This window comes from Lagopus leucura, unplaced genomic scaffold (genome assembly GCF_019238085.1).
Source record: "Lagopus leucura isolate 7727_CA_CO unplaced genomic scaffold, USGS_WTPT01 Super-Scaffold_100002, whole genome shotgun sequence".
In the NCBI taxonomy this organism is placed as follows: Eukaryota; Metazoa; Chordata; class Aves; order Galliformes; family Phasianidae; genus Lagopus; species Lagopus leucura.
In genome coordinates, this window is record NW_024962263.1 from 45,237,111 (window position 1) to 45,250,968 (window position 13,858).

General features: G+C 44.0%; 2 protein-coding genes across 21 annotated transcripts in view; one reads left to right on the forward strand and one right to left on the reverse strand.

Moving 5' to 3' along the window:
• Positions 1–4,530, forward strand: part of GREB1L (GREB1 like retinoic acid receptor coactivator) — a 127,156-nt gene extending 122,626 nt beyond the window's left edge. For all 17 annotated transcript variants that reach the window (XM_042869718.1, XM_042869733.1, XM_042869735.1 and 14 more), the window contains 3 exons: positions 171–371; positions 940–1,078; positions 1,723–4,530. In XM_042869718.1, the coding sequence (XP_042725652.1) occupies positions 171–371; positions 940–1,078; positions 1,723–1,886 (504 nt within the window). In that variant the 3' untranslated portion in view covers positions 1,887–4,530. The remainder of the gene's footprint in view (positions 1–170; positions 372–939; positions 1,079–1,722) is intronic.
• A 594-nt stretch (positions 4,531–5,124) lies between these two features.
• The window catches only part of ESCO1 (establishment of sister chromatid cohesion N-acetyltransferase 1), a 28,060-nt gene continuing 19,326 nt past the window's right edge, over positions 5,125–13,858 (reverse strand). For 3 of the 4 annotated variants that reach the window (XM_042869737.1, XM_042869738.1, XM_042869739.1), the window contains 4 exons: positions 9,125–9,214; positions 7,873–8,016; positions 7,414–7,601; positions 5,125–6,083 (listed from right to left, as the gene is read on the reverse strand). In XM_042869737.1, coding sequence (XP_042725671.1) covers positions 5,936–6,083; positions 7,414–7,601; positions 7,873–8,016; positions 9,125–9,214 — 570 coding nt within the window. In that variant the 3' untranslated portion in view covers positions 5,125–5,935. Of the gene's footprint in view, positions 6,084–7,413; positions 7,602–7,872; positions 8,017–9,124; positions 9,215–9,806; positions 9,931–13,858 lie in introns of those variants that run through there. The other variant, XR_006178527.1, reaches the window with a different exon arrangement.

Here is a 13,858-nt window from a genome sequence, read left to right on the forward strand (position 1 = left end):
TTTCTAACCTTAATGATTAATGCATTAATGTATCAAAGTGGGGGTTTTGATTCTTCACCCAGCTTTCTCTCCTCCTTCTGCAGTGGTGATCCCCTCCCCTGCTGAATGAACCTCTGTAGGGAAGATGTACTTAGGAGGGTTTAAAGGGGCTCCTCTTGCCTTTGTTGCAGGTTTCAGACAGCCCGGCACCAATCATGCCTCTTCAGTACGTCTGTGCCCCAGACAGTGAGCACACGCTGTTGGCAGCCCCATCTCAGTTCCTCCTGGAGAAATTCCTTCAGCATGCGACATACAAACTCTTCCCTAAGGCCATTCATAACTTCAAGAACCCAGTATTGGCCATTGACTGCTATCTGAACATTGGTCTTGAGGTACAAAATATTTGCAGGCATAATGGGGAGCAGGAAATGCAAACCTGTACTTCAGCATCTTTAGTATTGGAAAACTCTTCTTCTGTGAGCAGGCTCTTGTGATTGAAAAGAGCTTGGTCTAGCTCTGCATCTCTGAAGGTGAAAACTTTATGCTCAGGAAGAGTAGTGAGCCATCGGCAATGGCTGCACAGGGAAGTGGTGCAGTCACCATCCCTGGAGGTGTTCAAGGACCGTGTGCATGTGGCACTGAGGGACGTGGTCAGTGGGCAGGGTGGGGATGGGCTGATGGTTGGACTAGGTGATCTTTAAGTCTTTTCCAACCTTAATGGTTCTATGGTTAATTCAGGGGCCTGAAATAAGGCATTTCACGGTTTGTGACCAAATCTGAAGTTAGTCTGGTCTGTCTGGTGAGTTACTTCCCAGTGAAGTCAGCTCATCACTGCTGTTGTTGGTCTGTTTGGCTGCCAGCACCAGTTCACCTACCAGTCAGCACCGCTCTGTGCTCCCTTCCACTTAAGGCCCTCACTAGGCCATGTCTAACACAAGGGCGTGCTTCCCCTTCATGCAGGTGGCCATTTGCTATGTCAGCTCACGCCCACACTCTGTCAATGTCAACTGTGAAGGGGTGTTCTTCAGTGGGCTCCTGCTGTACCTCTGCGACTCCTTTGTCGGTGCTGACTTCCTCAAGCGGTTCCGGTTTCTGAAAGGTAAAACCTTGCCCTGCTGCATGCTCTGTGGCTCTGCTTTGCTGGGATGAGTTGCACATGGGGAAATGGGAAGGCAGAGCAGTGAACAGATGCACAAGGGGGAACGATCTTAAACTGAGACAGGGGAGGTTTAGGTTAGCTATTAGGAGGAAGTTGTTTACACACAGGGTGGTGAGGCACTGGAACAGGTTGCCCAAGGAGGCTGTGGATGCCCCATCCCTGGAGGTATTCAAGGCCAGGCTGGATGTGGCTCTGGGCAGCCTGGTCTGGAGGTTGGTGACCATGTGCCATGGCACAAAATGCTCAGTGTTGTGGGATGGGACAGCTCTTAGCTGGAGGATGGAGGGGGTTTGCCCTCACCAGGACATTATAGACCTCGTCCAAGTCTCTCTTGTCTTTATAGTGACATGTAGCCAATTGCCATGGGATAAAATGGGTGAGTTTGTGGTAAATCTGAGCACATCAGCCTCCTGTGCTGAGGATGGCAGAATTACTTCAGTAATGATCTATGGATCAGGGATCGAGGTTAATGCTCTCCCTGCTGTGGCTGATAGCAGCACCTTGTGCTTACGATGCTGTCAGGCAGCGAATGAAGCTGAGAGTCGTCACAGTTCCTTAAGGCTCTCTTGTGTTTTCACTCAAAGGTGCCACGCTGTGTGTCATATGCCAGGACCGGAGCTCACTGCGACAGACCATCGTCCGCCTGGAGCTGGAGGACGAGTGGCAGTTCCGCCTGCGGGATGAGTTCCAAACTGCCAACAGCAGTGATGACAAACCGCTCTATTTTCTTACCGGCCGCCATATATAAGCTTTGAGAAGACACCTGTCATGAAAAGAACACTTTTGTTTGTTTGTTTGTTTTAAAAAGTACAATCACTGTGGAGCAAAGTGCAACCAATATTTACCGAGACTACTCTAAGGGATTCCCCAGCGTTCTAACGCAGGCTTTATTCCTAGGTATCAAATGATCACAGCAGTTACAATTTTGAGGATCACAGATTCCAGTTATTGTCACATCGGTCCCAACCGCTGACCCCGATCATGCAGCCACCACGCCGTGGGGTTTGGGAAGAGGACAGAATTTGGCTGATGGGGAATTCTGTTTCCAGCTGAGTTAGTTCTGGAAGAAGCTGCCTTCAGCAGCCTCTCACTTGAATGTGTTACAAAAGCTCAATGCAGCATATGGGATTTATTGAGGATCCGCAGAGGAGAGCCCACTGTTCCTCTACAGACTGTACTGCGGTACAGTAATACTCAGGGGTTTGAAACTACAACGTCTTGTAGATATTTGTATTAAAAGGAATAGTCTCGTTCTCTGTGCAGTGTTAGTTTAAAATTTGTAATTGTGTTTGTACTGAAACTGTCTTTGGCAAAATTTCCACAGGTGTTCAAAGTTTACTACTTGAACCTGAACAAATCAGCAACTGCATGGCAGGCATGGGGCGGTGCTCACAGATCCTCCTTGTGATGCTACTGTGTCCCACTGTGGAGTTCCTCACCTCCAGGGACAAAGCTGCTGGCTCACGTGGTGAGGAGGCTCCTGCAGAGGCTCTCTTCAGTTGGAGTCAGTCCAGCACAACCTGCCAGCAGGAGACCTTCAGGTTCCCACTTCTCCAAGTTTTTAAAAGCTGTGGCCCATGTGTCGTGCTGTGTGGATGGTGACAGAAGATCATTAAGACGGGATGCTCTCAGTGGTCTTTTCCAACCTTAATGACTGTACGGTGCCTGGAGGGTGGCCAAGCACTGTTCGGATCCTTCTCAGTCAGCTGCAGTTGGCTGCAGAGCTGAGATCCATCAATTCCCACCTCTATGTAAATCAACATGTATCAGACAAAGGTGCTGGGAGGGTATCGGTGCCTGAGCTGGACTGGAGAGAGAAAAAATGAGTCCAAATGAAGGAGAAGAGATCTTACAGCATCTGAAGGGGAGAAGTCCCAGGGAGCTGCTCAGGAGCGCTTCTGCCCAGAAGCAGTGCCCATTGGATGCACCCCCTTAGGTCGTCAGCCCTTTGTTTTTCATTGGTCTGTGGGCTGTTGTGACGGTCACACTGTGGTCTTCTGCTGGACAAGAATCAGGAATCTGGGCAAGAATCAGGAATCTGTATGTTGTGTTAGAGGAACCTGGTGCAGTAGAATTTGGTTGTCAGGGTTAAATCCCACTGGGACACAGCCTCACTCCTGCCCTTAGCGTTGGTAACCCAGCTGATGTTTCTATGCGTTATTAAAAGAGAAAATCTCCTGGCGCATCGCGATGTCTTTATTTGAAAGAAAAAATGCAGTGTGTTTTTAAGAGAAGTCCAGGTATGTTAATTTAATCTCTGAAAAATAATGAAATGAATACGTTGCTATTTAGCTGCGACTCGCTGGAGGAGCTGCCAAAGCTGCATCCTTATTTTTCACATCCTGTGGTAACTGAGCAACTTTTTTATCTCATGAGATGTTTACGGATGAAAGAAACCATAATAGGCTGAGGCAAAAGGAAAATGAGTTGCCTGTATTCATGTAGGCTAACTCTGATGCAGCAGATTTAGCAAATTTCAACTGACCACCACCCTTCTGTAGATGGATTTTTGATTTTCCTGCAGTCACAGCCTGCCTTTTATTTGAACACTTGCAGGGACATAAAGGGGGTTGCTGAAGCTTTTGCTTTGTCCCTGAATGCAGCACCAGAGTCATGGTTTGTCCAGAGGGGCTGAAGGGGGGCTCTGGCTCTCAGTGTGATATCAAAGGTTCACGTACTCAGTGTTCAGGAGTCACATCGTTTCTGTTTGCATAATTAACGTTTGCACTAAGAAGTTCTTGAAATCCTGGATGCTGAGACTGCTGTGAGGATGCAGCCCTTTGGTGAAACAGTGCAAAATGGTCCCGGAGGTTGAGAGTGGCTGCAGGATGTCAATGTATTGGCCTTCATGTACCAAGAAATAGCAAACCTAGCAAATAGATTTCCTTACCTCCTACGTGCACAGACAGGAGGAGGTCTGGAACTGCTGGGAGAGGACACAAATGGGCTCACAGCATGTAGGCCTGTCCAGTGCAGTTCTGGAAAGGAGCCCCTTGGTTGACAGCTGGATTAGTGCTATTCCATGTTGCGTTTAAGCCTCGCCCTCACAGCCATGCCTATGAATGTATTACACTGGCCAGCGTAATATTTTACTTGTAGATGTTATTGCCTATTCACAGGTTAAATTTGAATGTAAACTAAGATTTAAAGAATCGTATTCAGATGCTTTTTGCTTAACTTATGTAATTGCTTTTTGTGACTTTTTGGAAGAGAGTTAAAATGTCGCTTTCCTAGTGTAAAGTTTTCTTAACCAAAAAAAACTTGGTGAATTTAGCTTCACTAGTCAGTCTACCTCATGCTATTGTTTATGAACTGAAACTGTCTGAAGTTGTGGCGATGGTATGTTTATAATGTGCTTTCATTAAATTTGAGTATATTGAGATACCATTTAAGACCGCTTCTGTTGTGACATTGGCAGTGGCTGCTCTCCAGGCCCACCAGCAACGCTCACCTCCAGGCTTTCTGTGCACCTGCCCCAGCTGTGTGATGAAGGCCATTGCAGCACAGCTCACAGCGCCCTTGCACACCTGCTGCTTGCAGCCTCTGTGGACTGGCACTCCATGCAGCACACTGAGTGAAGAACATTCTACAGGCAGTGTGAGTTCTTTGCTTCAGACTTAAACAAAGGTTAAGGAGATCCATGGCAGCACCCAGCACAGAAAAACCAGTGTAACCTCAAAGCAAGCCAAAAGTACAAATTTCAGTTCCTTCCCCCCCTCCAGGAGGGCTTTAGGCCATCAGTCGAGGATGATGCTATCACCTCTCATCAGCCCATCAGCCTCCTAGCAGGATGGTGCTGAGCCAGAACTCCTGGGAACCGACCAGTGGTACCCACTGCCCCCACACTGATTGCCAAAGAGGCAATTCTGACCCCAGGAGCACAGGGATTGTTTTTCACAGCCCGCGTCCAACCCACGGTGCTACGGTCATATTTCACATACAGAAGTATGAATACAGGAAGGATTCATTCACACTTGGCATCAACGTAGAGTAACTTTAGAAAAAGCTATCAAGAATTTTATTTTTTATCTATCTACATTATGTACAGATCAAGAAAGGCCACAGCAGTTTTTCAACATACAAACCCTTTAAAAGAGGAGAGCTTTATGAAGGAGTGACAAGTACCAAAGTGAAGTCCACTAACAAAGGCATATACTCAGTACAGTGCTTGAGGGAACACGAATTGCACACCGCTCCCTGCCATTTGCACTCCCCCTTCAACACACGCCTGCCCTGCCGTTAGGTACAGTTCGGTGCCAGGCTGGCCCACTGGCAGCAGAAAGGTGCTCCCAATGCTCACCAGCAGCCACAGGGTCTCTGCCCAGCACAGCTGTGCAGGTGCTCCTGGCTCCGCAAGCACAGGGCAGGGCTGGGAGCTCTGCCAAGCAGGCAGCCTGCAGCTGCCTCACCTGGCAGGGGGAGAGGGGCTCCCAGCTCCGCCCAGCACTGGTATATCACCACATTAAGAACTTCAGCACGTACTCATCAGTGAGACTATAGTCTTTGCATTAGTTTACAGTCCACTATGAACAATTTTCTGCTGCATGTAAACATGACTAACTAGATAAAATACAATCAAACTTTTGTAAAAGTTAATAAAATATCTTTCTTTTACAAAAACAAAGTTAGCCTATTACTGCATTGTTTACAATTTTAATAAAATAGTACAACCTTTTGGTTGTTACCAGTCCTGAGTTCACGGTAAGAAAAATGGCCCTGGCTTCTGCATAAGGTCTGCACCCATTCCATCCGTTTTGGCAGAAGTCTCCCACTACAAATGGAGTTCTTCAGGGGCAGCTAAGCCTGCTGCTGCCCGTTGAGGAAGTTGTACACCAGGAACTGGCCGGTGCCGCAGTACTGCGTCGCAAAGAGTTTGCCATCGGGAGTGGGGTCTGAGAATGCAATTTCTTCTTTACTTAAATAGGAGCCATAGATGAAGTTGCTCCTGTTTAAAAGAGAGGGGGGAAAAATAAAGGGAATTACCCTCAGGGAATAATGTAACGTTATTTATGCTATCAGGCCACAGATCATTGATTAAGAGGTGGGATGTTCCACAGGAGGAAGCCTCATTCTCGGTGAGCCACTGTCTCCCCTTATCAAATGGCAAAAAGAAGCCCTCGTTCTGGGAAGGTTTTCCTCATTTAGAACAAGTGTTTCTGTGGGGCCATTTCTTCGGAGTTGCATCAAGTTCAGTTTCAGAGTTTGCTCTGACTTCTTTCCAACTATTCCAACTATATAAAGGACAATCACCAGGAAGGGAAATAACAGCTACCAGCAAGTCAGGGTCCTCACAGAGGGGTTTGATGCAATTTCAAGTGCCAGTCTGAAATACATCACGTTTGACATTTCGGATAAGAGCACAGCTTGGATTAATTTGGAATATCTAAGAACATGGCCTTCACACAATTCTTAAGCAATACACATTCAGTAATAATTATATGAAAAGGAATATTCAATTTGTTTACTGTTTTGTGAAAATATTTTATGTAAGTTCTATTCTTGCTTGAGTAAATAAGGAAATAGGCAAGGGTACTGCTGTACTTTTCTGGATGGCTACCCGAACAAATTTAGGAAAACAAGCTAGTTGGAAGGCCAGACAAGCAGCAGAACACACTATAAGGTGAGATGCAATGTCTTTTAACATCTGTTTAATTAGTGGTGCAAATATTTGAGTCCTTTTACATGTCTAGCACTTAGTATTCAGTTGAGGCTACTCATCAGTAGCTACTAAAGCCCCATGGCAATTGAAACTCTCTCAGAACGTTTGGTGAACCTGAGCAAAGCTTTAAAAAAAATAAATCAGAAACACATGGCTGAAGTGCAGCTGTAAGCCACTGACTGGGCTCCATCAAATAGTGGTATGTACCTTCTTTCCACTCACTTCCCCATTCCTACCTCTAAGGAATGGGTCTCTGCCCAGTGACAGCATCACAGTCCTTGGAGAACACTTGGATCTCAAACACTCGGCCCAAGGACAGTCTGATTTCCTTCGCTCATCATTACCTGAGACGAATTTACCCAAGGGTTAAATTCCTCTGCAGGCTGGCTCTTCACAACCCTTAAATAAAGACCCCTTTTAAACACAAGATACTGCAGAACGCTGACGTGAGTTACTGACCCCACACTGTACTGGAATTGTCAGCCGCACTCACCTCTATATTGCCAGGTATCACGGGAGACTTAAAAACCCAAGCTTGAAGCACAAAGTAACACAAGGGCGTCTTGGATTAAGTTCTAAACTAGCCGTACAACCACGGCAACGTCCTTAATATTACCTCAGACACTCTATCATCCGGGAAGCAATCTTCTTCCGACGCATCATGCTGAACACCCATATCCGACTGATGCCACAGATAGCAGGCTCTGGGGAGGTTGAGCAGCACCACGCTTTCTGTCTTTCAAATATGACTTTTTCATTTTCTGAACTAATTTCTGGAACCTTCTCTTCTATCACTCTGTAGCCCTACAGGTGACATCAAAACATTTGTTACTTTATAACAGCATCATTATCAAATAAAGTAATTCTTGTCTGTCTCAGCTCAGCGTTGACCATACTAAAATGAATGGCTACATTTCAGAGTGATTTAACACCAAAAACCTCCCCCACCCCTCCTCCCCTATCAGCTCAATGGCCACTCCTGGATTCAAAGGTATTTCTGTAGTTGCAGAACGTGAGGAACACAGCTACCAAGCACCAGCTCTCGCAGACAGTCCTTCTCCAAGTCATCACTTACCCACTGGATATGTTCTGCAATTAAACAGCCAATTACTTTTTTGTCATTAGAAATAAAAAGAAGAGTTTTCGTTCTCGAGTAACACATGAGCGGAGCTTGCTGAAATCCCAAGTCATTGTCTACCATTTCTCTAATTTCTTCAACCTGTCAAAATAAGTGTAAATGCTATATAAGAATTATGTATATCAACAAACGTTCTTACAAATATTCATTGAAATGACAGGTTTATGGAAACACGTTAAAGCACATTAAACAGTGAAAGCTATTCCAGAAGTAAGGATTGTCCTAAGGAATGTACAGCAAGTCCATACAACCATTTCTTCAACAATGCTTGGCTGAAATAGGAAGAGTAGATACCTCTACATCAGCTTTCATTAAGCCCCAGTTACTAAGAACTAATAGAATGTAGGCTCTCAAAATGTGGACTCCAATACTTTACCCAGCAGAGGAGGTCTGTGCCAAAGCACAGAAATGAGGTGGCCTCCCTTAGTGGTGCATTAAAAGGTACAAGAAGCTGCTGTAATGCACACTGCAGTCACACAATATTGGAAGTAATGGTGCTATGAATATATAAAGTTAGTGGCATTCTAACGAAAATGATGTACAAGTTGTTTGCTTTGGGAGAACAACGTGCACTCATGAGCTTAAACTGCAGTATGGAGATTCTATTGGATATGGAGGGGAAAATTCCCACCTCATGGACAGTGAAGTACTGCAACAAAGTCTCAGGGAGTTATATAAAAAGGCCCAAACAAAAAGCCCACAGTTTTAGAAGTACTAGAAAGTTGTTGGATGCAGCATAACCAGAGCAAATCCTGCTTTGGACACTGGAATGGAGGAGAAGACTGAGGCCACTAAATCTGTTTTTAGCCAAGAATCATCTAGAGAATGGTGAAGGCACTCATGCTGTGAAATACCATCAGCATGTTTCAATTTGTTGAAACGCAGCAGAACATTTTTGTTGCACAAAATATCTGGCAGTTATTCAGCAAGCATATCACAAACAGCCAGAGCACCAGTTGGCTGGAGCTGCTCCTGCCCTGCCTCCCCTTCAGCCCAGGCCCAGCTCCCTGTGAGAGGCTCACTGTAGGAGTGGAATCTCAGACCTCTTTGTGGAGAAGGCTGCAGAGCCACGGCACCTTTGAGTCCAACCTCAACTGCTTCCACCTAAATTGACTAACTCTACATCCCATCACTGATATTAAAATATCAAACAAAGTAAGATATACAGGTCTAGTTCTTCTTGCCATACCTTTTTAAGTGCATACTTTGGGTCATCAGGAAGAACCATTATTATCCTCCCATCAGGATATTCAGCCAAAATTCTCTCCTTTTTCCATCCCTAAATAAAACAAACCAGATTTATCTAAACCAGATACAAGATGTACTTTCACAAACAGAAACTGCATATCATTGCTCTAGACACTGAACTTAGGCAGAGACTTCCAACTATTTAGCAGCTGTTGTGCTAGCGAAGGAAACTTCAGCCAGCTAAAAATCAGTCTTAAAATGAGCACAAGAGATATAAGGGGATCTTATTTATGGTAGAATACAACAGCCTAACTGCAACTAGGAATGATTTATGAAAGCATCTCGTTTCCCAGCTAGACTTTTTCCCCCAAGGACTGCAGTGCACACTGAGTTTTTAAATGGAAGCAGCACACACAACTGATCTCCACACCTACGTCACATTTATTTTCGAGTCCAGCCAATGGAAAAAACCCTACTGGTTATTGAAAGATTTCTTTTTAACATAGTTACCTCCACAAATACACACTCAGTTTTAAAGTTTTGGCATGCGAAAGACCTCCAGGAGGTTCTAAGTGAACTGATTGGCATGCAGTTGCCCAAAATGTAAGGAATAGTTTATTTTGTTACTGATCATTACTAATAAAGCCACAAGAAGGATACTATAAAAAAATTTTTATAACTACCTTCTAAGAATCTAATGGGGAAGGAGGCTACGTTGTGTGTATCTGAAGTATAAACATACTCAAAAAAAATAGAGGTAATTAACTCTTCTTCAGATCCACACTCGTGGTGAATAATGAGCAGTACCTGCATGGAAAAAAAACAAAACAAAAAAGCCACTTAAATCTAGTAAGATGGGACTGGTAGATATCAGAAATCAAGTTGCTTTGACGGGACCTACAACACTGAATGCAGAAGTAACTTCAGCCACTAGAAAGGCCGATCGACAAGTCTTACGCAAAGCAACTGCAAATGGAAAAGCCTTTGAAGAAACAATATTGATGGAGTAATTCTCATTGCAATCCGTAACTTTCCACAAAATAACATTCAGCTAAAGACCAAGCAATGCGATTCGGCACCAAACAAATGCCGTGTACACTACCACCAAAAAAAGTGACCAACTTTGGCGTTACAACACTTGATCTGCACCTAGACGCACCGTGCTGGTTTCAGTCCCTCACCCCAAACTTGACGTGAAGAGAATAACTTCAGCAGCTCCCCTGCTTGCCAGCAGTACCTCAATAGCTGCAGGACAAGTCCCGCCCCCAGCAGGGCGACAGCAGCAAGGCAGATACCATTTAGATCCTGCCTACCTTCCTGCTCTGTACTGCTTGCACTGGGCATCAACACAACCATTTGGATTCGTATTTATTGCGGTCTGACACGATTCAGGTAAGCAAACAAGTGTCATTTGTAGGACTGTGATGTGTGCTTTGAGACTGTTGGAAAAGGTGGACAAAAAAATTGGGCAAGGCTTATTATTCTCCAACCTCTGATAACCTACATTAAACCACCTCTGAGCATCACTCAACAGCTAAATGGCCCTGTACAGCACCCGGAACGTTGCAGGCCTCATGCACAAAAATGCTCTCTACGTTTAAAGCCCTGGCATTCTGTTACCCTAACAGCCAGGTATTTCCAGCAAAGTGAAATCTGTTCAGAAACATTTTCTGCTATCACCACGCTGCTGTTATATGTCCAGGCAACAGCCTGTAAAGCAGAAGTCTAAATCTAATTCAGTCAAAATACAATAACTGTAAAGATAAAATTGCTCTCTAATACTCCGAACTCACTACTGTTTACCTATTTATTTTCTTAACTGATTGGTACCATATAGGAACTAATCAGAGAAGTTCTAAATTCAAGAATTTTGGAACTGATGCTGAAGCATATCTTTTAGATAGAGTTCTTCAAAACCTCTCTGCAAACGCTGAGCTCATCTAACATTTTTAGTTCATTTGGTTTACCTTAGAGAAGACACATTTAAGCCCCCTGTTACTGAAGCAGCTCCATGCATTTCACACAAACTAACATTTCATGTATCTGCCTCCCCAGCATCCTTAGTTTTCAGCCTTAGGAAGGAAGGAACTAACAGAAATCATGCATGAGATTTGTCACTAAAACTGGACTGTAATGCAGGCAGAGGGCAGCAACGTATTACCACAGTACGAAACAAAAGAGTAGTGTCTGCAGTGTATTTTACAGTATTCTACTACAATGTCAGAAAATGCTTTTCCCTTCCCTTTTAATTGACATTACTTCAGGGCAGTGAGACTTACTGCAGAACAAGATGCCCTGGCACTCCTGTACATCGCTTGTGATGAACTGAATGAAAAGGGAAGCTCTTGTTCTCACCAGGACACGTGTTCTGCAAAGGCCTGGGGTAGAAGAAGGTGATTATACCACTCCTCTCTGACACTGGAAGCCTTTCAAAAACAGCAGATGACCTACATGAGTAGCTGTAGTGTGGCACATACAACCTCATCACCACAGATGGGCAGATGAGTGCTGCACCGAGCCCCACTGGTGCATACTAACAGTTGCAATGCCCTCTTCCCTTCCATGCCATGGCTATTTACCCCACAGGGACTCACAATGCTTGAAAAGCTACCTGATATTTCATAATGTTCCAAGCTATTTGATAACTTTCCCATCCAATTCAAACAAGACTGAAGATTGCTTGTGCTTGCTTACTTGAGTACGACAGTAATAAAAAGTACAGAAGAGAGACCAGAAAAAGGACAAAGCTGTTAGTCCATCAGGATGAAGTGATAAGGACAGTAAATACAGCTGCACTGCAGCACACTGGATACGTGTATGACGATGCAGCACACAGGTGGAAAGGCGGCTCCCACAGCCCTGTAACTCAAGTGTTCTGAGCTCAGTTCTAAACACAGTATGTTGTGCTCAGTGACACTGTCTGACACAGATTTGCTTCTAAAGACATACACTGGAAAACACAGTGAGACTGCTTCCTGTGCATTTCCTCATGTTTTAGAAGTTCTTAGGTAAGAGTACTAAGTATGACAGCAAAGCTGGTATTTTTCTGTCAGTGCTGGCTTGACTGTACGCCCTATTTCCCAAGTGAACACATATAGATCAAAACTGGTGGTGTACTTTTCTTACACAATTTCTTTCCCCAAAATGACTGAGTTAGAGAGTGAGACGTGGTTAATACTGAATAATTCTAGATACCTTCATGTAGAAAAGCACTGGTGGAATTTTCCCGTTAGTATGAAACATCACAATAATTTGCAGCAGAGAACTAGGCCCAGTGCATTCTTCTTCCTGCCTCTTTCATCAAGTCCCAGATACCCAGCCTCCCCTTCAAGTAACACGGAGAAGGGGTTCCGACTACAGAATGCATTAAGATCAGTGGATGCAGCTGTTCTAACACAGTTCACAAACTATATTACAGAAGATTGCTAATAGTAAGAACTTAATTTGTGATATTACATTTCACTTTGCACAGAATTATCAATTTTGGAATTCATGCAAATCAAGAGAAGATGACATGAAGCTGATCAGCATCTTCAGTCTGTTAACCTCAGCTTCCAGGAAGCTGGTCGTTATGATCTGAAAATCCTAAGAATCTCAGTGACAAACCTGGGTGCTGTTCAGTAGAATACCTGTTTAAAACTTAGGCAGATTTGACATCAGCCCAAACAGTTCCTTCTGCTTTCTTGAGCTCTTAACTGAGAGAATGAGCTAGAAATACAAACACTGCATTAACTGCATTCACAGCACGCAACCAAATCCACAGACATTTCCTAACTTAAATATTTATCTTCACAACATAAAAACCTCATTAAAAATAATGTCTCTCTCAAAAAAAGTCTGTGCTGAAATACTGAATTGATAATACGTGGTGTCACAGAGACAGCTAGATGTCTGAATCTGAAACTGAAACTGAATCACATATCCATCCACTTTTTAGCACTGAAGTTAACAGCTGATGTGTGTGCCATCACACAACACAAGCACATGCCAGAATGGCGTATTTTTCTGGAGATTTTCAGATGTCTGAAACCAGAAGGATAGTGAGACAGCTTCCTGCGTTGGTCTACAGCAGCACATCTCCTACACTGCTCCTGTTCAGTGCTGTCCCTGACCACGTTATCGTCTTGCTTTTCCAGTTTGCACACTTCTGTTTAACAGCAAATATCACCCTTCAGGAAAGCCATACCGTTCCTTGCCAATCTGCTGTTCCCTAATCTAGAAAATACCATTCCACTTCCCAATTTTTCTCTCTTTCCACATAAGGCCTGCAACTTCCTTGTTGTCTCTGTCAGCCATCAGTGACAAAGTGAGTTTCTCTGCCATCTCCTTGCCAGGCTGTCCTACCTCTGAGGACATCATGAAACTTACAGAGATATCTAAAAAAGATTCTTTACTAAAGGTAAGAAAATAATTAAAACATATTATATAATATACATATGATATTTAAAACATATTTTAAAAAATCTGTTCTATTGAAGACAGTAAATAACATTGTTTATATGCAGACTATCTTCTGGTTACTTGGTACTTAAATAAAAAAGGCAAAAATAACCCACAAAGCAGCTGCATGAAGAAGGGCAAGCCCACTAACAACAACAACAAAGCCAGTTTTCACAGTTCACAGTAACAGAAGCTCTGCCATCATATACATACAGTCTTCTTTTTGTGATTCTGTGAGATGAATCATCAACAGAAACACCAAACACATAACAAGAGACACTCAATAGGGAGAAAG